The 25,012-nt window shown below is 36.9% G+C and overlaps 1 protein-coding gene across 8 annotated transcripts in view; it reads right to left on the minus strand.

Moving 5' to 3' along the window:
- The window catches only part of LOC125653986 (cilia- and flagella-associated protein 54-like), a 64,312-nt gene that overhangs the window by 23,042 nt on the left and 16,258 nt on the right, over nucleotides 1-25,012 (minus strand). For 5 of the 8 annotated variants that reach the window (XM_056144198.1, XM_056144195.1, XM_056144192.1 and 2 more), the window contains 27 exons: nucleotides 24,070-24,351; nucleotides 23,802-23,963; nucleotides 21,914-22,096; nucleotides 21,462-21,554; nucleotides 21,099-21,281; nucleotides 15,989-16,131; nucleotides 15,705-15,852; nucleotides 15,022-15,177; nucleotides 14,604-14,726; nucleotides 13,759-14,083; nucleotides 13,434-13,526; nucleotides 13,014-13,140; nucleotides 12,244-12,364; nucleotides 11,082-11,168; nucleotides 10,734-10,799; nucleotides 10,206-10,310; nucleotides 9,699-9,790; nucleotides 6,794-7,035; nucleotides 6,156-6,278; nucleotides 5,051-5,241; nucleotides 4,556-4,780; nucleotides 3,477-3,706; nucleotides 2,639-2,889; nucleotides 2,091-2,243; nucleotides 1,644-1,829; nucleotides 378-465; nucleotides 35-208 (listed from right to left, as the gene is read on the minus strand). In XM_056144198.1, the coding sequence (XP_056000173.1) occupies nucleotides 35-208; nucleotides 378-465; nucleotides 1,644-1,829; nucleotides 2,091-2,243; nucleotides 2,639-2,889; nucleotides 3,477-3,706; nucleotides 4,556-4,780; nucleotides 5,051-5,241; nucleotides 6,156-6,278; nucleotides 6,794-7,035; nucleotides 9,699-9,790; nucleotides 10,206-10,310; nucleotides 10,734-10,799; nucleotides 11,082-11,168; nucleotides 12,244-12,364; nucleotides 13,014-13,140; nucleotides 13,434-13,526; nucleotides 13,759-14,083; nucleotides 14,604-14,726; nucleotides 15,022-15,177; nucleotides 15,705-15,852; nucleotides 15,989-16,131; nucleotides 21,099-21,281; nucleotides 21,462-21,554; nucleotides 21,914-22,096; nucleotides 23,802-23,963; nucleotides 24,070-24,351 (4,352 nt within the window). The remainder of the gene's footprint in view (nucleotides 1-34; nucleotides 209-377; nucleotides 466-1,643; nucleotides 1,830-2,090; nucleotides 2,244-2,638; nucleotides 2,890-3,476; nucleotides 3,707-4,555; nucleotides 4,781-5,050; nucleotides 5,242-6,155; nucleotides 6,279-6,793; nucleotides 7,036-9,698; nucleotides 9,791-10,205; nucleotides 10,311-10,733; nucleotides 10,800-11,081; nucleotides 11,169-12,243; nucleotides 12,365-13,013; nucleotides 13,141-13,433; nucleotides 13,527-13,758; nucleotides 14,084-14,603; nucleotides 14,727-15,021; nucleotides 15,178-15,704; nucleotides 15,853-15,988; nucleotides 16,132-21,098; nucleotides 21,282-21,461; nucleotides 21,555-21,913; nucleotides 22,097-23,801; nucleotides 23,964-24,069; nucleotides 24,352-25,012) is intronic. The other 3 variants (XM_056144196.1, XM_056144193.1, XM_056144199.1) reach the window with 3 other exon arrangements.

A 25,012-nucleotide genomic window follows, 5' to 3' on the forward strand; every position in this document is an offset into this window, starting at 1 on the left:
GAGGCTGTTCTGTATGCCTCCCCTGTATACTTACTGTGCAATGTTCGATGCCAACACTCCTCCCATTAGACACCCCCACAGACCACATCTCTTCAGCAGCTCCGAGCTGATATCAGTACTATCCTTAAGTACCGCCCTCCAGGTGTGGAGGGCGTTGGTCATGTTCAGGGTGTGGTCAAGAGACTCCGCCCACCATTTGTATGCCGCTCTAGAAAACAGATTGATATTGAAATTTATTCCCAATGTCAGCAGTCACTAAATTATCACATTCAGGGTAAAAAAAAAAAGTTCAATCTTTTACGGATAGCTGATCAGAAGCCATCCAGTAGATGTTTCATTATCCCTGACATCTCAGTGCTTCCTTTGTTATGATTTACCTGATGTTGGAGGCGTGGTACTGAAGATTTCCCAACTCATGCATGGCCTGGGCGGCTTGGCTTCTCTGGTTCTTGGCCAGCAACATAGCTACAAGACAGTCAATCATTATAGTGTATTAATAGCATAACAAGATTGTTGATAATTAATATATTGTATCAATATCAAAGCATGACTTTCATTGTAATGACAATTTTACCTATACATGTACATATATTTACTTCAAAAATATAATCTTGTTTTAGGCAATGCTATGCATACCTATAGTTCTCATATGATGCGATGCTATACATACATGTACCTGTAGTTCTCATAATTATGATGAAATGTACATAACTCTAATTTTCTCGTATGATGAGATGTTGTACATAACTGCATGTAGTTCCCATGTAATGAAATGTACAAAACTATTATAGTTTTCTTGTATGATATGATACATACCGTATATACTCGCCTATTGTCAGAATCGGTTGACAATTTCAAGTCAATGCTCTAGTGTTTTTACCTATGTTTCAAAAAATATTTTGAGAAATTATTAATTATGAGGTGTTCAATATCCAAGCCATATCTTTTTGGGGTTTAAACACAACCCTTGATCTATTATGGGCAATGATCACTTGTTTACCTAAGCAATTATGGTATCCTAATTACCAGTACCTGACACCGTGTTTACTTAGTGGCAAGCACCTTGCGAAAACTGTTATTGTGAGATTCTGGTATAATTCATTGTATCAACAATCGAGTTTTTAAGAGTCAAGAATGATGATCTAAATTATCTTTTAACAATATTCAATCTTTTATGAAATATATTTCAGCCGGTATACATATGAATATTTCAATATTAAATCGGGTTCGTAATTCAATTTTACCGATAAACGATAGATTCGTTGAATTGAAAGAATTAGTTACCGGTATGTAAATAATTTTCAAAATAAATAATATACACTTAACTAGATAATTATGTAAATACTTGTTCTTTATACATAATTCTAAAATATATAAACAATACGATATGTCTAGATATTTGTGAACAATAATCATTTGTGTAGTAGTCCATGATAATCGTCGGAGTTGTTTAAAAAACACTACATTACGCCGCCCAGAAAAATACCAATCTTCTTAGGACACACCTATAAGTCAGACATAGAGTTTTGGACCAAAAATTGACTCCCAAAAATCCGACTTATAGGCGAGTATATACGGTACCTATTGTTTTCTCCTATGATAATATATACCTATAGCTTTCTCATATGATGAGGTGTACATACCTATAGCTTTCTCGTATGATGAGATGACTGTTCCTAGCTGTGACCTTGGCATACATGTGGTCAGTACATCATTCATGTCGTGGAAATCATCCCGGCTGATGTCCGGGGGCATTGTGGGCTGCGGTTTGGCTGTAGTGGGGACAAATTCAACCCTGGATATCTGTCGACTCAGGAATCCGTCTCCAGCTAAAACAGAATGAGATCAATATATATAAAGTGTGCACTTGTTGAAAAAAATATATGCCCCTCCCCATCTCCCCCTAAAAAAACCAAATCTCTTTAGAGTTTAGTGTATTACATCACAGATACTTGGAGTTTAGCCGACCCCTACAGGTGTTGTAAAATACTTACTGTTTTGTTGTTTACTACAGGTAAATACTTACTGTTTTGTTGTTTACTACAGGGAAATACTTACTGTTTTGTTGTTTACTACAGGTAAATACTTACTGTTTTGCTGACCGGCCAGGTACAGGATGAGAAGCTTCCTACTGTGATGGAGAGCTCTACAGGTATACTGCGACTTGTCCAGAACCTCTCGTAATGTATGCAGACTGAGGGGTATGTCCAGAGGGACAGAGACCGACATCTGACCATCCTTAACTAGAAACAGTAAACATTCATCACAACACCATCCAACGGAGGTTCTCTCTCTCTCTCTCTCTCTCTCTCTCTCTTACTCTCTTGCTCTCAGTAAACATCCATCACAACACCATTCAACAGACTCTCTCTCTCTCCCTCTCTCACTCTCTCTAACACTCTCCACACACACTCTCCACACACACTCTCTCTCCATTTCATAGAAAGAGTTATATTGAACTTTGATTTTATAATATTCTGTGAACAGAATGTAAACATAGATACACTGCATCTTTCAACAATTATAAAGAAATGAAATTTATACACCATGCTGTTTTAGAAGTTTTTTGTTTTGTTTTTTTTTTACAAGTGCACATGGGTATTACATAGTTATTAGTATATCATCAACTTCCCCATACTTGTATAAATTCCATGTCCCATGGGATCAATAGCTGCTCCTGGTGGTATGGGAGGGAGGGAGTCGGGGTCAATGACCAGGGTCAGCTGAGTATGAAGGTAGTCTTTAGAAGTAACCACGCCCCCAAGACGCTGCAGTAGTTCACGGTAGTGTTTCTGCGGGGGCATCTCCCCTCTCAGGTCAGACAGGAGTGACACAATCTGCCTTTGGGCCTGGACTAGGATCGGAAGAACCTGCTCAGCGTACCGGTCACTGTAAACACAAAGGGAAGTCGTGTTAGGGCAGAGTAACTATTACTCTAAATATATACATACTTGTACTTACAAAATAATTGAAAGGAAAACTTTATCATTAAACATGCCCGGAATGTTTTGGAAGAAATTTTAATGGATTAAATTAATTCATACAATAATTAGCAGGTTGTGCAGAACTGGATGCTGTATAGCCATTTTTGGCTGGACACATTTGGCAGATTTGAGTCGATCTACAAGGTATATACCATTAAATTGATGGGTAAAAATTTTGGTGAACTCTTTTTTATAATGTATACATATACTGATGTACTTAAATTAGCTACTTTTTGGGGGGGGGGGGGGGGGGATCGTATGTTTCACGATCTTTGGAAATCGTAAAAATACGTCAAAATTATATACCCGCCAAAAAAGCTGACTACACAGTATTATCAAAAATCTTGCAATTCAACTTGGGATTTATCACTTTTATGCAAAATATTTCTGCAAATACCATAGATTCATAAAATTATAAAATATTAATCTTCAGCAAAATTAACCACATTTAATTTAACAGTAGATGATTTTGAAGTACATCAATAAATTTACTCAGTAAGTCCACTAAATCGCATGGCTATATCCACCAGTTTCTCCCACTTCTGCTCATAGTACAACATCTCCAGGACTCGTAGGACAAACCTACTGATGAATCGAATGTCACATACACTGGAGTCGTCCAATGGCGACTCAAACTTCAGGCTAGCTCCGCCCTTCTCTCTGGTGATGTCTCCTGTCCAAGTTTCAAACAGATCACCAAGCTTGCGGTTCTTGCTTTTTGCCTACAAGTTTAAAGGTTTCTTATTGATGTAGAATTAAGAATGTGTTACACTTCGAAATAGATAACAAAGGAAAGAATCTTAGGAGCTGTCAGTAAAGAACTGAATATTGTGGAACCTTGTTCTAGAAGTTTTTAAGGTAGTTCATTACACCAAGACAATACTGTTTATGACATTGCTTCACAAAATGGCAGTGTTAAGTGTTTTGTGAAATTACTTGTATTGATTGATTTGTTTGTCTATCATCGTAACTCAGTGGATAAAGTATCCGGTTACTGACCCGCAGATCCTGAGTTCAATTATACCAAATTGTTTTGTTCATATTTATTGAAATAAATTTTTGAAAATCTTGTTTTTTATTCAAAATTGCATACTTCTTGCCTTTTTGGCACAATTATGTTCCCATCACATATTTTTCATAATTAAACAATTTCAAGCTAATTTACGAAACTCTTTCAAGGTGTGTAGTGAGCCACCTTAAATACCTTAAAGTTTCTGATTTTTTTGTTTTTTACACACTGGACACACATCATTAATTCAACTCACGGAGGATATATCCTTCAGCTGTATATAAGCAGTGTATGACTACAGGTTCTAGTCACGATCCTGTCATTTTGTTTATGCATAATCATGTACAAGTTGGCTCACTTATGAATATACATGTACTTTGTAAGTTTTTCTTTACCTTGAGTTTTGTGGCTAAAAGTTTAGTTTAGAATTTGACCTCTTTAATTGGTGCAATGATGGGATTCTCTTACACAGCTAACCATCAATAAAACGGTTATATCATATCTACGGATGATCCTCAACAAGCAATCTCACATGTACAGACATAAATAAACACCTGCCTACCTTTTCAGCGTGTTTCTCTAGGTCTGTCTGAAGATGTACCAACATGTCCAGCGTACAGTCAGCTGCTGTGTACATCGGGAACCAGACAATGGCTCGCAGATTGTCCACAGACAAAAGCCCATCCTCTGGGCCGATCGCCCGCAATAGTGCTGTGTGGGCACAGTTCCACATGGTGCGGCATGAGTTCTGAAGTAATGTCCAGTGCTGCCCTCTGTGGGCCAATATCTGAAGAAAAATAACTCACGGATGAACAATACACAATACTTGAACATTAAGTCCTATTAAACATATTAAGAACTTTACATAAACTGATTCAAAGAACAATAACAAACTTCCAGAAATAAAATGATTTTAAACTCGGATATATTTCTTCACTCTTTTAATAATCAATGCATTTTCATTTCAAGGGTGTAATAATTTGATTTAGAGAAATTCAAAAGAAAATGCCATCTTTTGAGTGGAAAATAAAACACTTCACAAATCTTCCCCACTTACGATAGCCTTCTTGAACTGAGAGAATGTTTTGGACAGGGATTCAGTGATTTCCTTTGTGGATATGATGACATTGTCAATCTCCTTCTGGGTGTGTTTGGGGATCGCGGGAACATTACTGGCATCTGACCGATAAGTTCTGGGGGTGTCCTCCTGCTCCGGGGGGTAGAAGTACATTGGAGGGGGTGCACTGCCTGTAGAAAACACATTATAGATAGAAAAAAAAAACGTGTTACGTTAATACTGCTACACGATTTAACTCCTACATGAACACTCAGCGACACTTACATGCATTGTAAAGAATTTTCTTATAATAAGTTAATTTTGTTAATAATTTCATCATTTTTGAAAAATTAGTATATATATGTACTCTACAATAGCATCATAAATCTCTAAATCAAAATATTTACACCATATACCTAATGTTTGTTTAAATGGCAAAAAATCATTGAAGAGACCTCTACTATTACATATTTATAGTAATTTCTCCAAAAAAAAAATTTATCGTAAAGATGAAATCATAATAGCAGGATATGTGTACAAATAACTAACTGATATATTTAATGCACCCGAGAAAACAAAAAAAGCATACATAATAACTATAATTGATAATTTTGTGCAGATATGTACATTCACTGTGACGTAAAAACCATAAAGCATGCATGCGAGAAATTGTAAATATTTGGTGATACATAACAAAAACATCCTTAAATACATAACATGAGTGACAGTTGCTTCAGCTAGAGTGCAGGGGAGATAACGCAAGCAGGTGATGCTCTGAAACTTTGATATATTTCTGTATAGAGTACAAGAAAATACATGAAAAATATATATACATGAAGACTTTCATGATCATATACACCATTGAATAATTCAAATCCCAATGAGCCTTAGATGAATAAAACAATATTTCATACGAATTATTCAATAAGAATCTAAGACACCTCTATATAAAACCGAGAAAGAGAATTCTAAACAAGTGAACCAAAACCCGAAATAAACAATGCATCTACATAAAGCTAAAGGAGATGCTGAACGCTGGAGAGAAGGTTTTGTACAGTCGTCTGACTGCGGCTATTTATGGTTGACCACCACCAGATAACAGTACCCTCATTTGTGGTACCCTCATTTGTGGTACTCTCTGTACTGGTACCCTGTATCCTCTCAGTCTGGGACTGAGAACCAGTCAATGCAGGGGACTCAGGTTCCTTAGGAAATTCTGGGACCTCGCCTAGAAGTGGAGCATGCAATGTGAATGGAGTGATTCTAAATAAACTCATTAGAAATGTTGAAAATTCATGCTTGGGTGGTACTCTATGATTTTCAATTTTGTGCTTGACTTTTCACAATGAATCACAAAATATTTCATTCAAGTAACAAGAAAAAACCATGACGATGACACGTTTACACACCGACAAACACAGGGCCCCAGTGTACACTGACAACTGTTATGTTGAAAGTGATCAGAGCCAAAACTGAGCCGATAATAGAACTCTGCATTCCCTAAAGTGACTCGAGAGTTTTATTCATTAGTAAATAGATCTCATTCCTTAAAACAATTAAGTTTTACTCATTAGTAAATAGAACTCATTCCTTGATTAAGTTTACTCATTAGTATTATATACAACTCTTCTCTATTCCTTAAATTTCTAGTTGACCTAGCAGTTTTCTGTAATCTGAATTTCATGACTAAGACAATAAATAGTATTTCAGAGAACAGTTATAGTAGATGTTGATACACAATACCTGTAGCCAGGGCGGCCGCTATTTCTATCCCGGTAGCTGTGGTCCGGGGACGACTTTCATGCTCTGCCAAGTCAAGTGCATCCATGTGTGACGTATGTAGGCGGGCCAGCTCTGCCTCCTCATCATCTTCAAACCTTCTTCTGCTTTGTGGCTCAACAGGTTTAGTTGGTCCCCCTTCCCAGCCAACAACAAGGGTACCAGCAGTCTCAAAACCAAACCATTCTTCATCCAAAAAGTTGGTCCTACGTCAAAAACATTCTATCATTCTCTGTGTTTAGCGGGATTAACCATTTTAACAAAGCTTAATCATTCCTCCTACACTATGCCATTATGTACATCCAGTTTAACTTGAATGTCAATGCAATGTTGAAATAGGATTAAATATTCTTTTATGAAGAATTTATTGATGTGTAAACTCTGGACATGTTACTCACAAACTCAATAAGAGTGAAGCACTTTTATGTAAAGTTTGTGAGTAAAACGTCCACAGTTTAATCACAGATAAATTCTTCATAAAAGAATGTTTGATTCTCATATAAATTCCAATTCGTTCCTTATATTAACAATTTCAAAAATTTGAATAGTTTCCTTGCTGAGTCTCCATACATTACATTATTTGTTTTAAGTTGCATATGAATGCATCAAGTTTTCGGATTTATTGATGAGTAAATTCTCGTTCAGCTTTATTTTTGTCCAATCAAAACAATTGCGATATATAACATTGGAATTATTTACCTGTATGGGTAATGGCAGTATTATGTTTATAATTACTTTTACTGGGTGGCAGTATTTTGTATAATTACCTGTACAGGTTGTCAGTGGTATGTATAATTACCTGTACAGGCTGTCAGTGTAATATATAATTACCTGTAGAGTTTGTTTATTTATTGACCAAAGGAGCCCTGTGGCTCATAGGTACACTGTGTACAATACAGGCAAATGGTAGAGGATTCAGAATTATTACAATATGTAAACATATATTATCAGACAATTAAGTTTAGAAACAAATAAATCTAAGCAACGAAAAAAGAAACATCATTAAAGACAGTTAACAGATAGTGCTTCTCTTTGTTTTGTAGCTTTCACTAAATACTGACAAAGCTTATGAATAGTTTTAAAGTTATACACACTAAAAAGTTCTACAAGTTTGAAAAGGAAGGTTTCTTGTAGCAATAAGGTTTGATATATTTTTCACGTAAACCAAAAAATGCTGGGCATATCAAAACGAAATGAAATTCGTCTTCTATTTCCTGCAAATTACAAAATGAGCATTTGCGTTCGATCCTAGGTAAATTTTTGTACCTTCCATTTTCAACATTCAAAGAATGTGCAGAAATTCGATATTTGCATAGTAATGACTTTTCCTTGTGTGACAATCGCTTTACTAAAATGTTCTGAGTGGGTGGGGTAGGAAAAGGAAGCTGGGGGTACCCCAACGGGACACAAAATTGGGGATGTGCCTGTAAAGTCGGGCTACCTATATGTGCACCATCTGCTGTCTGAGTATTTGCCATTTGATTGGGCGCTGTTTGCATTTGGTTTGGCGATATCTGAATGTGAGCTGATACGGGTCTAGCATTTAGAATTTCATTTGAGTTAGCTATGATTTCGCCAGTGGAACTTAAAGGAACACCTTGGTGTGTATCGCAATTCGTTGGTGAAGGTGAGTGTGCACTGTTTTGATTGTACATACCGTGTATTCGTTTCGGAGACAACTCACAATCAGTTCCAGTGGAGCTTCTATCAGAGCACCTACACTTAGTATTATCACCTTTAACTTTATCTCTATCCTCATTAGTCTTTATAACACCTGATATCTTTGTAACGTTTGCCATGCACTACACTACACACATGTGTTGTCTGTGTTTATATTTCAATGCCACGCTTCAATGGTTTGATATTACCTGTATGCTTTCCAGGCGTATATAAGTGAAACAAGTATGAAATCAGTTCCAAATTTCAAATTGTCAAAAATAGTCCTTTACCTACACCTTTTTGTTCCTGTTCACACCTTTTTTGCTGAATTCCATGAACTCTGTATGCCACTACCCGAAAACGAGTATCACTTGCTTAATCGAACATGTCCGCCATTTGCCACGCTCTATGCTCTAGAGGTTGGCAGTGTTATGTATAATTACCTGTACAGGTTGTCAGTGTTATGTTTAATTACCTGTACAGGTTGGCAGTGTAATGTATAATTACCTGTACAGGTTGGCAGTGTTATGTATAATTACCTGTACAGGTTGTCAGTATTATTTTTAATCACCTGTACAGGTTGTCATTGTTATGTATAATTACCTGTACAGGTTGACAGTGGTATGTTTAATTACCTGTACAGGTTGTCAGTGTTATGTTTAATTACCTGTACAGGTTGTCAGTATTATTTTTAATTACCTGTACAGGTTGTCAGTGGTATATAAAATTACCTGTACAAGTTGGCAGTGTTATGTATAATTACCTGTACAGATTGTCAGTGTTATGTTTAATTACCTGTACAGGTTGTCAGTATTATGTATAATTACCTGTACAAGTTGGCAGTGTTATGTATAATTACCTGTACAGGTTGTCAGTATTATGTTTAATTACCTGTACAGGTTGTCAGTGTTATGTATAATTACCTGTACAAGTTGGCAGTGTTATGTATAATTACCTGTACAGGTTGTCAGTATTATGTTTAATTACCTGTACAGGTTGTCAGTGTTATGTTTAATTACCTGTCTAGGTTGGCAGCGTAATGTATAATTACCTGTATAGGTTGGCAGTGTAATGTATAATTACCTGTACAGGTTGGCAGTGTAATGTATAATTACCTGTACAGGTTATCAGTGGTATATAAATTACCTGTACAAGTTGGCAGTGTTATGTATAATTACCTGTACAGATTGTCAGTGTTATGTTTAATTACCTGTACATATTGGCAGTGCCTAGGACTTTGTCTCTAGTCTCCAGTCTCTGCAGGAAAGCCGAGAAATGACTCATTCCTTGAAGCAACACCAACTGAAAATTTCATAATAACAGATTACAATACACGATACATTAGACATGATACATTAGACTGCTAGGACTGAGCATGGAATAATCCATGCAATATTTCAAAACCAGCCTCACTATTTATCACAGTAAATGTACATTACCCAGTTCTCCAATTCTATGACCATTCATTTTAAATCTTTTTAATTGCAATTCTGATGTCCTTGGTCATACCCATTGGGACACATCCCAATATTTACAACAGGGAAGCTCTAGAATCAACTGCAGTTCTCATGTCCCGGTCATACATATTCAGGCGTCCCAAAATTTACGAGAGTTAAAAAAACTTTTGTTGAGCTGTTTGCATTGTTGTGTGATTCTTCATCAGAGCTGCTTGTTGTATAATTTACTATACTATAAAGAATCTTCCTCTTCTCCTTACCTGACATCGCCATGGCATTTCGTCCACGGTCATTTTTCTCAGTTTCCTCTTTCTGTGCCACTGTCGGAACATGTCTGGAAAGTAGGTCGTGAAAATTTCTATTGCCTACAACAGAAATACACAGATCATATGAAAGCATTGCATGATAAGACATGAATTTAGTTTTCAGCCTATGTCAGGTTTTGTTTGGTTTGTTGGTTAAACAATATAAAGCAGGACTTGTCTAGCAACTATTTAGAGAATCACCAGTGATTTTTAGAAATTAACTTCTGTACATGCACGGTCTGGATTGAAATCCTAATTACTGTGAGCCAAATTTTTTTGCAACAATTTTATTTCACAATTTACCAGTGATAAAAATTGGTTCATGGTGACTAATTTTCACAAATGAGATAATCTTATACAAATATGAAAGACATTAAATGACTGATTTGCAGTGAGTAATGTTCGCAATGATGAGGTTCTTGTGGATCTCATGAAAACTCCTTGCATGAGAATAAAAGTTGGTTTACAATGAACAGGTTTTACCTTGAGTTCCGCCTCCTCCTGGGCTTGACGCTGGCTGTCTGTCATACTCGAGTTCACCATCACAGGCTGAAATATCAAAAGATAAGTACTGTTGACCTAATTTTATTCACAGACAGCTGAAGGAAAACGCAGTCGAAACAAGAAATGTTTGTGATTGATATACATATAATATTATACCAGTCATCTGTACATACACATATACAACTTATATATCCTGTGATCACTATCACAAAATTAACATTTATGAGAAATGGAAGATAATTTCATTTCAGAGTAATGTGCTGTATCAAACTAACTCCCCTAACTATTGATGCTCTGTATGTTATGAAGCTATAAATAGAGCCTTACCCTATACTGGCGTCGCCGCCGTGGTTTGGTGGTGCTGGGTTTAGCAGCCGCAATCTTGGACCCTGGCACTCTTGGGGTTGTCATCTCCTGTAATATTTATAATCAGTAATCTACCTGTAATATTTATAAATTTTAGAAATCTAGTCAATTGCACTTATCTCCTGTAATATTTATAATTAGTTATCTAGTCAATTGTAATTGTGAAATAATCACATTCCTATTTTTGCAGTGGATATGGAAATATAAATGCTTTAATTAGAATGTTTTATTTTTATGAGATTTAAACTATTATTTCATTAGCAAAGACCTACCAAAAAATGTTTTAGAAATATAAATGAGTGGCAATATTGCAAAGGATCAACCTTAAATTTAGAATGTCGATGGTAAAAATAAGGGATATCAAATAAAGGATTCTTAAGATAAAGAGCAGACACATCTTACTACGGCCAGTCTGACTCTTGACCTTTGACCTTGTGACTTCAAAATCAATAGGAGACATCTACTTCTTAATGGGAACCAGTGTACCAAGTTTTCCTCCTATGTCCAGAATAGATAACTTGAGACCTCAAAATCAGTAAGGGTCATCTACTCTTTTGGGGAAGCCATTGTAACAAGTTTGATGTCAGTCAAGCAAAGGGATCAGTCTTAAAACAGTTGGTCTACTGATCAACTGACCATCAAACCGAATGACAGGTGCAAACCCATAAAACTTCTTTTTCAATGGGGCATAGAAATTGAAGACAAACGGGTAGATTTGAGAACTACATGTAGTAGCATCATTAATTCCTCCTCTTCCCGTATTTCCCTCGGACCTCTGCGATTCCCCTGGACCTGCACAATTCTTCTATACTTGTCTAATTCCCTGTACCTCCCCTGACCTCTGTGATTCCTTCGTACCTTTATAATTCCCCTGGATCTACATAATTCCCTATACTCCTATAATTTGCCCGAACCTTCATAATTAATAATTTCCATGATTCCCCCATACCTCCTTAATCTTCCCCCAACATCTGGAATTTCCCTACACCCATGCAATTCTCTTGGATCTCTGTAATTTCCCATGGAGTTTAGTAATTCCTCTGTATATCCCCCAATTCCCCTGTACCTCTATGAATCCCCATACCTTTGCGTTTCCCTCATATACCTCCACCATTTCTCTTACCTTTTCTTTGGTGTATTCCACCATGGCAGCCGCGAACCTCTTGGGGTCATCTCCAGACACTGTCACCACCCCCGGCTGTTTGCCCAGATACTGACGCATTCCAATGATCTGCTCATTCCTCCTACAGAAAAATAAAACTTATTTAAAAAAAAAAAAAAGAAATAGTCAAAAACAATTTATATCCAAAGTTAAGTACCATACCTTGCAGAAAATCCACAATAGAAAAAAAAATAAAAAAATTGAGTAATATTTGAATTCTAAGTTCATTTTTCAAAGGCATTCTTATTGGTTTCCATCATTGATCCAAATTTACCATAGTTTTCTTATGTGTAATGAAAAAAACAAGATGTGTTTGTGAAACACTGATGCCCCAATAGGACAATAAAGTAATATTGGAACCAAAAGAAAGGTCTTAATTGTCATAAGAAATACATGTACATGCACCTATGAAATATGAGAAGTCCTAGCACTATGCATTCAAAAGTTATAGCCAAGGTTATGTTTCTTTCGTACAAAAAGAAAGATGAACAGACCAAAAACTATATGCTCCCGAATCTTTAAAAGGGCATAAAAAGTATTTGCACAATGATCTTTAACATTAATTTTGATAAATATTGTCAGTTCTAATATCCATGGGTAGTTTTTTTTTTTTTTTTTTAATTTACAAACATTACATATCTAATATATAAAGCATGTCCTGAAATTTTTTCATAACTTTTTATCAATTAAATTCTCTGAATGACAGTTGAAGTAAAAGTGAAAGTACATACTTGGAGAGCCAGGTGGCTGTATCATCACACCAGTCCATCACCTGATTGGCCATCCCTTCTGTCAGGGCTTTCTGGGCCACCTGCACAAAGAATTCCAGGTAGCGATGGCGGCGCTTAAACTTCACCACTGCAACAGGAACATAGCAGAGAGTTATACAAAACATAAAGAAAAATTAGACTTACCCGGTAGTTATACACAGTGAGTATAGAATAGGGACATAGCACAGGTTTATGTACAGTGAATTCTGGTTATCATGAAGACCAGTTTCATCAATGAAATAGGACTGTCGTGTACAGTGTTCTGTACAGTCAATTCATGATTAATAATCCTGGGTTGAGATGTGTGCTATCTTTTTATAAAATGAGTGGTTTTTCTACCGATATTGATTTGTGCTCTCCTGGTTTTTTCAGTTCACTTACCCTCTCTGTAGGCCAGTTTGCTGGGCAGGTAAGCAATGTAGGCATGTAGAATGCTGGGGTCCTCAAATCCTGATAGTTCATGCTCATACTGGGCTGGAAACAAAAACATAAGATAAGTAATACAAATCCTGACTACTGCTCATACTGGGTTAGTACTGGGCTGAATCGGTGTCCAGTGAAATATATACAAAGCAATACAAATCTGCATTAAAAACTCAAAGTACACTAATCATAACAAAAAGAGTTTACAGTTTATATGCTGCAAAACCAACCAGACCTGTTTTTGGTGGTTTGGACAGATCAGCATGCTGCACTAAACACAAACCTTGTTTGGACAGGCTCAGCATATGGGCCTCTAGAGCCTTCAGCTCTTCATTGACTGGTCCCTCAGTTTCCTCTTTGCTGGTTCCTTGCCCTACTCTCTTGGCTCTCTTTCTCTTAAGTGCATGCAGTGGCAGTGAGTCTGATGCATCCGTTTTTTCATCGCCGGACGTTTCACCGCCGGACAATGCCCCCTTCTCCGTGATGTCCGTCTGCTCCTTATCTTTATGTTTTTTGTCCTTGGGGTCCTCTCCCTCTAGTGCCAGCAGACGACGCCCTGCTTCATTGATATTATTAGCCAGTTGTTTGTGACCCCATGACCTTAGAACCTACAATTAAAGGTAAAATGTATTAAGATGTTAGTACATTGACATTGTACAATCATGTGTATTTTGATAAACCAATGTACAACAAAAGTCTATTCAAACCAATCCACTGTAATTGTTTTATCAGTTTTAAATCTTTGTTTCTAACAAGTAATAATGAATTCAGACAGTCAAAAAATAATCACAAAGAAATGAAAGTACCAATATGGGATTTTTAAAACATCTTGCGAAAGAGTAATTACACAATCATATTAACCCCATTCACCCTCAAGTCTGAAAGAGGCATGTCTGTTAAAGTCTGACCACCGTCCAGTTAAAAGAAGTGTGTATGTTAAAGTTTGACCACCGTCCAGTTAAAAGAGGCGTGTATGTTAAAGTCTGACCACCGTCCAGTTAAAAGAGGCGTGTCTGTTAAAGTCTGAACACCGTCCAGTTAAAAGAGGCGTGTATGTTAAAGTCTGACCACCGTCCAGTTAAAAGAGGCGTGTATGTTAAAGTCTGACCATCGTCCAGTAGTCCATACCTTGGCCATGCTGTAGGTGATACAGGCAGTCATGTGGTGGAGACTGTCTGCAATACTCTGCTGCCGCTTTTGTCTCAGGCTGGCAGGGACCTCCTGTAGAACCACGTGGCACCGCTGTAAAACCTGTAAAAACGTAGTCATTATACATGTATCCTAGTACAGAACTCAGATTTCTCGTACCACCACGTGGCACCGCTTCAACGCCTCTACAATGAAATGTGGTAATTAATATACCATAGTATACACAAACACATACTTACACAGCACCACAGACATTCCAGAAAAAAATATTTCATCATCACATTTCGCTAACCACAACAGACATCATTATTGTGAAATACAAAATGATACAGAATGATGAATAACCATTGGACACATCTTGCATGACTTTCTACATTCCTTAAATATCATTATTTACCTGCACCACTGCCAGAGAGGGTATCTTGTAGAAGATGAGCGGTGCCAGGAGCCCGTAACACTGCACCACCGCCTGCATGGCCAAATTGGCTTCGTTCAGCCATCCTGCCAATTCCAGGGCCACCAACATCTTCTCACACTCACCGAGTCGCTTCATCTGAAATCAATTCATAAGTCATAATTGCTGTATACAGAATCTGATAATTTTCAGTTCTTATATTTTCCATGATCTTTAAACAATCAAAGTCAGATGCTTATGGTTTTTGAACAATATATCATTGAGCAGAGTTTGTGATGAACAAAAATTTTGAAAAATTCTTTTTTTTTTCTTCTAAAAACTGTAATAAATGTATAAGTACTTTCATACTTAAATTTTGAACTGCAAGGGACATATTAATCCATGGTAGTGTCACAGACAAGAAACAAACTCATGGATTAATATATATTCTTTTATCACAGACATAATCCAAAGAAATATCATAGAAAGGGGATATAACCTATGAGAATATCATGGACAAAGGTTATGGCCCATGGGATTACCTGATTGAAGTGGTCCCTCACTACAAACAAGGGAAATAAGCCATACGATAACCACACACAAGTGGAACTACCCATGGAATTATCACAGACAAGGGACATAACCCATGGGACATCCACAGACAAGAGACATAACCTTGAGATTACCTGTCCTAACAGAAGTGGTCCTTTATCACAGACGACATCACAGAAGAGTTCTCCCTCCTTTACACTCATGTCTACGCTGATGAAGATGCTGGTCAGGAACTGTCTCAACAACACCGGGGATGATACACACACCACCTTCTGATTCAACCTGCAAGACACACAACACATCCACAGTCAAGTTTTCTGTCTCCGCTGACACTCAAAAAGTACTCCAGCTTATGCACAGGCTTTTGTACTGATTGACAGTGTTGAGGTGTTTCTCAGTAATTTGATTTTTTACTTACTTCATCAGGATAACATTGAAGGCACCCTCAGATTTGGAGGTGAAGGTCGCTGTCTGTGGGGCTGGGGGTTTCGCAATAAAGTGACCCCAAAGAACATTACAGGCTTGTCTGGCAATGTCGTAACATCCCACCTGGTATGCTATCTAAATAACAGAATATAAAAATGTCATAGTATGTTACGTATAATTATCTAAACAACAGCTAGAATACAACAATGTTGTATCATCCTACCTGATATCTATCTAAATAACAGAATACAACAACATTCAACATAGTACATGTATGTTTACTAGCTATGTTATATCTATAAATAACAAAAAAGAACAATTAATGTCATAACATCCAACATACTAATATGTTATCTAGGCTGCAGAATATAAAAATGCTATCTGACACCGTTCTCTTATATTAATGATTTCACAATTATGCATGTTTTTCTGGAAATTGATCGACCATATCAGAATTTCATTGTATTTTTTTGTCCTTTTGCTAATTAGGAATGAATTAGTTATTATCTGAACATGTATCTATAAACATATATTAAACGGAAACAAAATATGTATAATTACAGTAACTTAATTGCTCTGAAGAGTTGAATCACAAATGGATCATTAGATCAAATGAGACAAATGAAACATAATCTTATCAAAAACACATTTTAACATTTTGATATACAGACACTTTTAAAAGAAACTTGCTACAATTCAATTTGTTTAAAATTTGTTTTTCTTATTCAAATGAAATATACAATGCTTTTTGGTGGGGGTTGTTGAGAAGGAAGGGGGGAGAGGGGGGGGGGGTGGGGGGGGGGGGAGGAGAGGGGGTTTTGATGATCCCTAGTTATTGTACATGATGGTTTTATATTCCCTTCTGATTATTCTCACGTTTTCAAATGAAATCTCTTTTGCTATCCAACTTTTGAAAAAAGAACTTTAATTGAAGGACCTTATTTCTAGGTGATTACTTTAATGAATTAATCTTCTGTAATCCTGAAGATTTTACAAATGTATGTTAATCTTTCTTTCCATATGTAACAGTGCATATTTAAGTAGGACTTAATTTCTGAAAAATTTCATGTCTATTATCCCCGAGTTGGTTGAGCATACTGACTGAGGAAAACCTGACCCCGTACCATACTAACATCAAGGAGTAAACCTAGTAACACTCGCCAGGTTAATCTCTTAACACAGGTTAATCTCCTAACACAACAGGATAATTATAAATCTATGTTGGTTAGGTGTTTAAGTCCTGTCCTTAATCTTGGGTCATTGCTAACAGAGAGCTGTCAGTGGACTGACTGCGAACACAGGGAATCGATCTACACAACACAACAGTATGTTGGACAGGTAGGAGTCAAATTAGTGTGAAATTTCAAATCAAAACATCATCTTATTCTTGTCTCCAATTTGTTTTCTAAAACAATCATTATTTGCAATAAATATCAATAACAGAAAAACTAGCGAATGGTGGTATCGCAAGAAAATCTATTTGCATGTTGTATTTCGGCTTCAGCAGCCATTATTTGAAATTTGCCACATTTCACATCTAATCATGCTGGACCTAGGGCTTTGAATTTGATCAACAATTTTGTATAATCATAAAAATTCCCATCAAATCAAAGATGATTTTGATCATTAATTCCTTCTCAGTGATCAGTACCATCCACCTGAAGAGGGGCAGACACCCAGAGCTCTACCCAGGCTCTCTAAAACTGATTTTGTTGTCAAAGAAAAAGATCCCCGTCATAAAATTGAGGAGGAGACAGAAGAAATTGAACTGTTGATAATCCCAAAATACACCGAGGAGGAAGCACAGGTCCAGCAACTAATCGCCTCAACGACGGAGAGATACACCGAGCTGGCGAACGAAAATGAAAAAACGAGGCGAATTTGGCACCAGGAAGTGGAGGAAATCTTCAACAAGTTTAACATGGAGATGAACGCACTGAGGGAGGACCACCTAACGGCATTACGAACGCATCAGTTTCTTCTGAGAAGTACGATACGGAGCATGCTAAAGACCATCAAGAAAAACAGGAAAATCTTGAACTTTAACTTAACTGGCATCACAAAGTACCGATCCAAACTTAAGGAATACAAAGACATGCCCAAAAAACGCGACCTCAAAATCCCCTCATTGATAACCAAGACCTCAAAGGGGACAGAACTCTGTGCTGAATTTGGAGAACTGAAGTCTTCACTAACACAGACTTACGTAGAAAAGAAGAAGTTAGATAAGACATCGCTGTTGGATGAGCAGGCTGTGGTGGCAGCCACCGTTCCCACCGGGCTAAAGAATCTGTGTAAGGTGGCCTGTGTGGGGACACACGAGGCGTGGGTCAATGGAACTGACCAAACCCTGACCTGTGTGGATATATTTGGGGCTGTCCAGGGAACAGTCACCACTACCTGCACACTGCATCCCAACGACATCACCATGACCCGGAGAGGGGAACTAGTTTACACAAACTCTTACAATAGCACCGTAAACATGATCCGGCATGGAAAATCAGAGACTCTGATTACGACCACCAATGACTGGCATCCCCAGGGGGTCTGCGACACCCAGAGTGGGGATCTCATGGTCAGCATGGTGACCAGTGATTTTTCCAGCTACAAGATTGTCCGCTACGATGGAAATACAGCAGAGGTGAAGCAGGAAATTGAGACAGACGACAGTGACGCTAACATCTTCACCGGAGGGAAGTACCAAATCTTCCTGACAGAGAACATCAACGGAGACATCTGCGCCTCAGATCGTAATTCAAAGGCTGTCATTTCTGTGGACAAGCTGGGAAAAGTCAGATTTCGGTACAATGGAAAAACATCTGGGATAAAGAAGACCTTCATACCCAAGCAGATAGCCAGCGATTCCATTGGACAAGTCATTGTGGCAGACTACAAGAATGACTGTCTGCATATCATGGATCAGAATGGTCAGTTTATGAGATTAGTGGATAATAAGGGTCTGGAACGACCAACAGGACTAAGTCTGGACAAGGAGGGCCGTCTGTGGGTGACCCTCTACTACACTGGAGAAATCAAAGTCATTCAGTACAAGAAATAGACCACCAGCACTAGTGTCATCAGTACTATTGTCATCAGTACTAGTCTATTACTGTTACTAATATTTCAATTACATGTGAAATAAAATCAGTGAAGCCTAATACCTGTTTTAATTATAATTATTATGGAAAATTGAGATTGGCAAGATCCACTGTACATTATGTGAAACTAGAGAAATAAGGTATAATATTCCTCTGATAAGATACAAATGTGAAACTAGAGAAATAAGATGTAACAGGAAGGGAGATAATGCAATGGATCACACTTGGATTTCTCAAAAAAATTCCCAAATTCAAGTTTGATTTTTCTTTTATTTGAATAGTCAAAATCTGAGTAGAATCTCATACAATATAGTTTTTCCCCTGAGAAATCCAGGCCTGATCAGGATTCCAGCCCGAGCCCCCTGAATCTTTAGTCAGGTGCTCTACCAACTAAGCTATTTGGCCACCGGCAATGGAACCCAGTTGAATGCCACATTCCTCCTTCATTAAATGTCTTCACATCTTGAAGACATCAACCTGAGGCTATATTGTACGATCTTTATTCCAGGCTGGCAGGCATTTTCATTTGTCAGTTCCAGGGGATGGTGAATGATTCTTACAAATTACCTGGTCTATGATTCTTTTAAAGGTACCAGGACAACTTGCCCCCAAAACAACTCGCCCTCAAGACAACTCGCCCCCTCATCGGGACAACTCGCCCTCAAGACAACTCGCCCCCTCTTCGGGACAACTCGACCCCTCTCTTAAGATATCTCGCTCCTTCACATCATACATATAATACATGTTTACAATTGTTATTTTTGGTCTAAATCCAAGAGGTGTTTTAGCAAAAATTAACGAATTTCTTATAGATAGTATATACATCACAGACAATGAGACGTGTTCACATAAACGCCAAACTTTGTGTCTTTTTATGCAAGACGAAAGATTTTAGTGAAAATCCAGTGTTTGGGTTCAGTAAATTCATCATCACTTTTATGTACATGTAAAATATATAATTTCAGCGGAAACAAGTTAGCGTTTGGTATAGGGAGAGTATTAGCTTGGTCTACAGCTGACGTAGTATAATTATCAATAATCTGCGTCTGTTGTTAAATCTAATTGTTTGATTTCCCCCAAGCTGTTATAAATTTACTTCAAACATTATGAGGTACTCATCATCAGAGTTCTTTACACTTTGAAATCGCCACGTAAAAAGAATCACCCCGCGTAAAATGAATCAGTAGAGCAAAGCAGTTATACAATTTCTAAAATGGGAATTTTATTATTTTTCAACGGGAATTAGTTGAGAAACGCATTAAAAGATAATTACATGTATCAGAATATTCATGTTTCACCTTTACACTTATGTACATTGTATACTATATCGATAAAAAAAAAAAAAAAAAAAAAAAAAAAAACCCACACACCCCCCAAACCCCAAAATTTTCTCAGTATTGGAGACATTTAATCAATTACCTGAAGATCAGTAAATATAATTTTCCTTGCCAATTGATTTATGAAAAATATAACTTTTTCTGAAATGCAATAATCAAATCTGTGTATAATTCTATTAGAATTTACCATTCGTGTTAAAGTATGAAATAAAAAGACGTATCTTTATAGGGTTAAAAGTGTAAATAACACACACACACACAAAATAAAAATAAAATGTGATAATATATTTATATATAATATTGGGGGCGAGTTGTCTCAAGAGAAGGGGGCAACTTGTCCTAAGAGAGGGCGAGTTATCCTAAGAGGGGGCGAGTTGTCTTGAGGGCGAGTTGTCTTGGGGGCGAGTTGTCCAGCATTCCTTTTAAACACTGCTATGTTACACCAATTTAGGTCAAATCTTTATACACCAGGCTGTCTTATGTTCAGGTAAATTTTACAAATCTTTATACACCAGGCTGTCTTATGTTCAGGTAAATTTTACAAATCTTTATACACCAGGCTGTCTTATGTTCTGGTAAATTTTACAAATCTTTATACACCAGGCTGTCTTATGTTCAGGTAAATTTTTACAAATCTCTACACCTGCCTAGAAAGACATCTCCTTACCTGGCTGAGGAATCCCCAGGTCATTAACACCGGCAGTGGGTGGGAGGCCAGGATAGGTTTAGAACTCTCTCCGACCCCCCCACCGATCAGCTGACCATCAGCATTATAGGCAGCCACAGCAAAGACATAACGCTCGTTTGGCCGCAGTCCAGACACCCGTAACTCACATCTAAAACTGGGAACCTAGAGACAGAAAGTTCGAGAATATAACAAGCAACATACCAAACTGGTCCAGGTTAATGGGACAATAGCTTTAGTTGTAATGATAAATCCAATAGAAAATAATACTTTTCACGATGATCGGAAATTCACTAAATGAGCAGAACTGGGTTGCCTCCCTTACGCTGATTTCTCTAAACTCACCTCATCACCTGTCCCAGGGAAGTTGTAGTCGTTCAGCCGGACCTTCACATTACTGCCCGAGGATGACCGAGCAAAGATCCTGTACCAAGCCACCTGCAGTTATACATACAGTATATTCAACTCTCCATCATTGAGATATCAAATTCTTATATGAATATTGCAGTTTTGAATTTTCTCCAAATTATTCACATAATTTTCAAGCAAACTCCATTTCAACATCATTTAGAATTCATGATTATCATTTCTACATTATGTTACAGTGATTTCTACATTATGTTAAGGCAACTGCTAACACCATCTACCCTGGATTTTCACTTCCACAACCACAGCAAAATAAAAAGGCAGTAATAATGAAAAAGCAGTGAAAATAAAGCTGTACATAATAAAATTTCAAAGTATTTGATATCAGTCTGCCAATAGAATCCACATGCTCCTCAAGGCCCCTTACTTACCACCTGTCCATTCTCTGGAGAGAAGGGTGCTGGTTTGAAGACCATCATGGAATCTGTCCTACACAGCAGTATGGGAGGTGGGGGCACCTTACGAGGCTTGTCCGGGACCTCAGAGACATTGGTATTCTCTGTGTAGACCCTCTTCTCATCTGTCTGGCTCTTCTGGATCATGTTGACAGCATCCTGGGAATTAATCAAATAGAGAATTTCATGTGTACATCCTGGGAATTAATCAAATAGAGAATTTCATTGTGTACATCCTGGGAATTAATCAAATAGAGAATTTCATTGTGTACATCCTGGAAATTCATCAAATAGAGAATTTCATTGTGTACATCCTGGGAATTAATCAAATAGAGAATTTCATTGTGTACATCCTGGAAATTAATCAAATAGAGAATTTCATTATGTACAAACTCTATTTATTGTGTATATCAAGGGAATTAATTAAATAGAGGATTTCATTATGTATATCCTGGAAATTAATTAAATACAGAATTTTATTGTGTACATCCTGGAAATTAATTAAATAGAGAATTTTATTGTGTACATCCTGGGAATTAATCAAATAGAGAATTTCATTATGTATAATTATCCTGAAAATTAATCAAATAGAGAATTTCATTGTGGACATCCTGGGAATTAATCAAATAGAGAATTTCATTATGTATAATTATCCTGGGAATTAATTAAATAGAGAATTTCATTGTGTACATCCTGGGTATTAATCAAATAGAGAATTTCATTGTGTACATCCTGGGAATTTATCAAATAGAGAATTTAATTATGTACAAACTCTATTTATTGTGTACATCCCGGGAATTCATAATATAGAGCATTTTTTGTGTACATACTTTATTCAAAGTATATGTGCAAAATGAATTCACTTACAAGTGGCATTTTTTGGCCATTTAAAAAATGTGTGTCTTGTTGAATTATCATTCAATGGCTGTTTCTCGATAATATGTCTTGGTAAATTATCAATCTCACACTGTGACAAAAATTTCTTCCTGTTTGTAAATCAGCAATTATTCTAATCTTACAAATATTTCAGGATCTATGTCGTATAAAGCTGAACTCTATAAGAGTGGCATATGCTCGCTTAGGAATGCAGATAATTCACTCCAACATTTCATAGCATTTATTTTCAGAGAAAAATTTCATGGGGATTAAAATCAACATTTTTTCCTGATTTCATAAAAAAACAACCTTGACCACCTGTATTTGCAGTAATTAACTCACACCAAACTCAATAACATTCATTAAGTTCGTTGACAAATTATTTCATTGTTCCCCTGTTTGATATTAAGATTTTTAAGACTTTTATGAAATCATTTTTTTTAAAACTTTGATTTTGAATTAAAAGGAGTGAAATGAACTAAGCTTATTTTCATTCCAATGCCTGCTGCCGTTGAGTGATTCAAAATAGCCCAGCATCCGCAGTTTATATAAAGTAAAATAAAGTAAGATTCATCTCAGCCAATGTCTGACAACTGTGAAATGAATCCAAGTTCATCTCATTTCAAGGTTTCAATAAATTTAATTTAATCTCAGTCTACATTGTATGTTTACTGCCTCTGATTTAATTTAATCTCAGTCTACATTGTATGTTTACTGCCTCTAATTTAATTTAATCTCAGTCTACATTGTATGTTTACTGCCTCTGATTTAATTTAATCTCAGTCTACATTGTATGTTTACTGCCTCTGACTAAAATGAATTCTAAAAGTTTCATCTTGGTCAATGTCTGCCAGTTTATGAGCAAAATTAAGTGAATTAAGTTTTAAATTAGTATTTGTCCATGTTTGCCACCTCCAAGTGAAGTTTAATCTCATGCTGACGTCTGCTGTGAGTGCTCTAGATTCCGGAAGAACTTTTGTATCCATACCTGAAGTAGACTTTTCTGCTCTGTGGTGGTGATTCCAGAAGTACTGAGGAGTAGGGATTTCTGCATGAAAAGGAGGGCCTTAGACAGGTAGTTCTTCCTGCAGGCTCCCAGCAGCTCCTTATAATCCTCAATGTAGGCGGGGCTAAAATCTGGACTGTCATCCTGTCAAATGTAAACAGACATGTCAAGTTACAGGTACAGCTTTCTAACGTCAACTCCTTATAATCCTCAATGTTGTCTATACTCATTATCTGAAATATACACTAACCTGTTTCAAGACATCCCTTCGTTTGAATGGTTTGGGGATGTTTTCTGCGGGGTCCGGACCCATTCCTGCCAGCTTCAGACAGACCCTGTGGTACATCAGAATCAGCTCCAGGTGGAGATCTTTAATGGTGTTCCACACCGCTGTGGCAGAGCCTTTACCGCCCTCCCCGGGGGCTGAAGCATCCTCTTTCCCCTCCCCCTCTTCTGTTGACTTGACCCCTTCAGTACGGTTTGTGTCTCGCTGTGAGGCAGGTTCGGGAGTGAAGACGTCGTCCTGAATGTCCTGTTAAAACAGAAATAAAACTGAAACACCATGAGAAAAGTCCACTAATCACGGAGTATGGAGACAGACTGCCTCGTGTCCTAACACTCACTAATAACAGACCATTAATGTCAGACCAACAAAAACAGAAATCTAGAAATTCTCAGATTTTACATCATTTTATAAAAGATAAAATATCAAACTTTAAGAATCATAATCTCTCATCTGCATCTGAGTTAAATAGATGATACCAAACATTTGTACCATGTCAGGAATTTATCACGATCCATTTTATTACACAGAAAGGTAAAACTTGATTAAAAGTATAAAAAAAAAAAAAAAAAAAAAAAATCTTTCAAAATAAAAGAATAACTGTTCTAACCTAAAACTGATACAGTAAATAACCACAATTCAATGGAAAAAAATATATCATCACCAAGCTGGGCAATGTCCAATTAAAAACATTTTTTTTTTTTTTTTAAAATGGAGGGGTGGGATATATGGTTTAAATAATCAATACAAATAGTAAATTAACTTATGTAAAATCATGTACATTTTGATGGAAACCATTGAACCCTTGTAACAATAAGGATAGAGGGAAAGGTGGGGGGTTTCTCTCCAGAATTCTCACTTCACACTTGTTCATTAAATTCCATTTACTGTAAACCAACTTTTATTTGTG

The sequence above is a fragment of the Ostrea edulis genome, chromosome 7 (genome assembly GCF_947568905.1).
Source record: "Ostrea edulis chromosome 7, xbOstEdul1.1, whole genome shotgun sequence".
Classification (NCBI taxonomy): domain Eukaryota; kingdom Metazoa; phylum Mollusca; class Bivalvia; order Ostreida; family Ostreidae; genus Ostrea; species Ostrea edulis.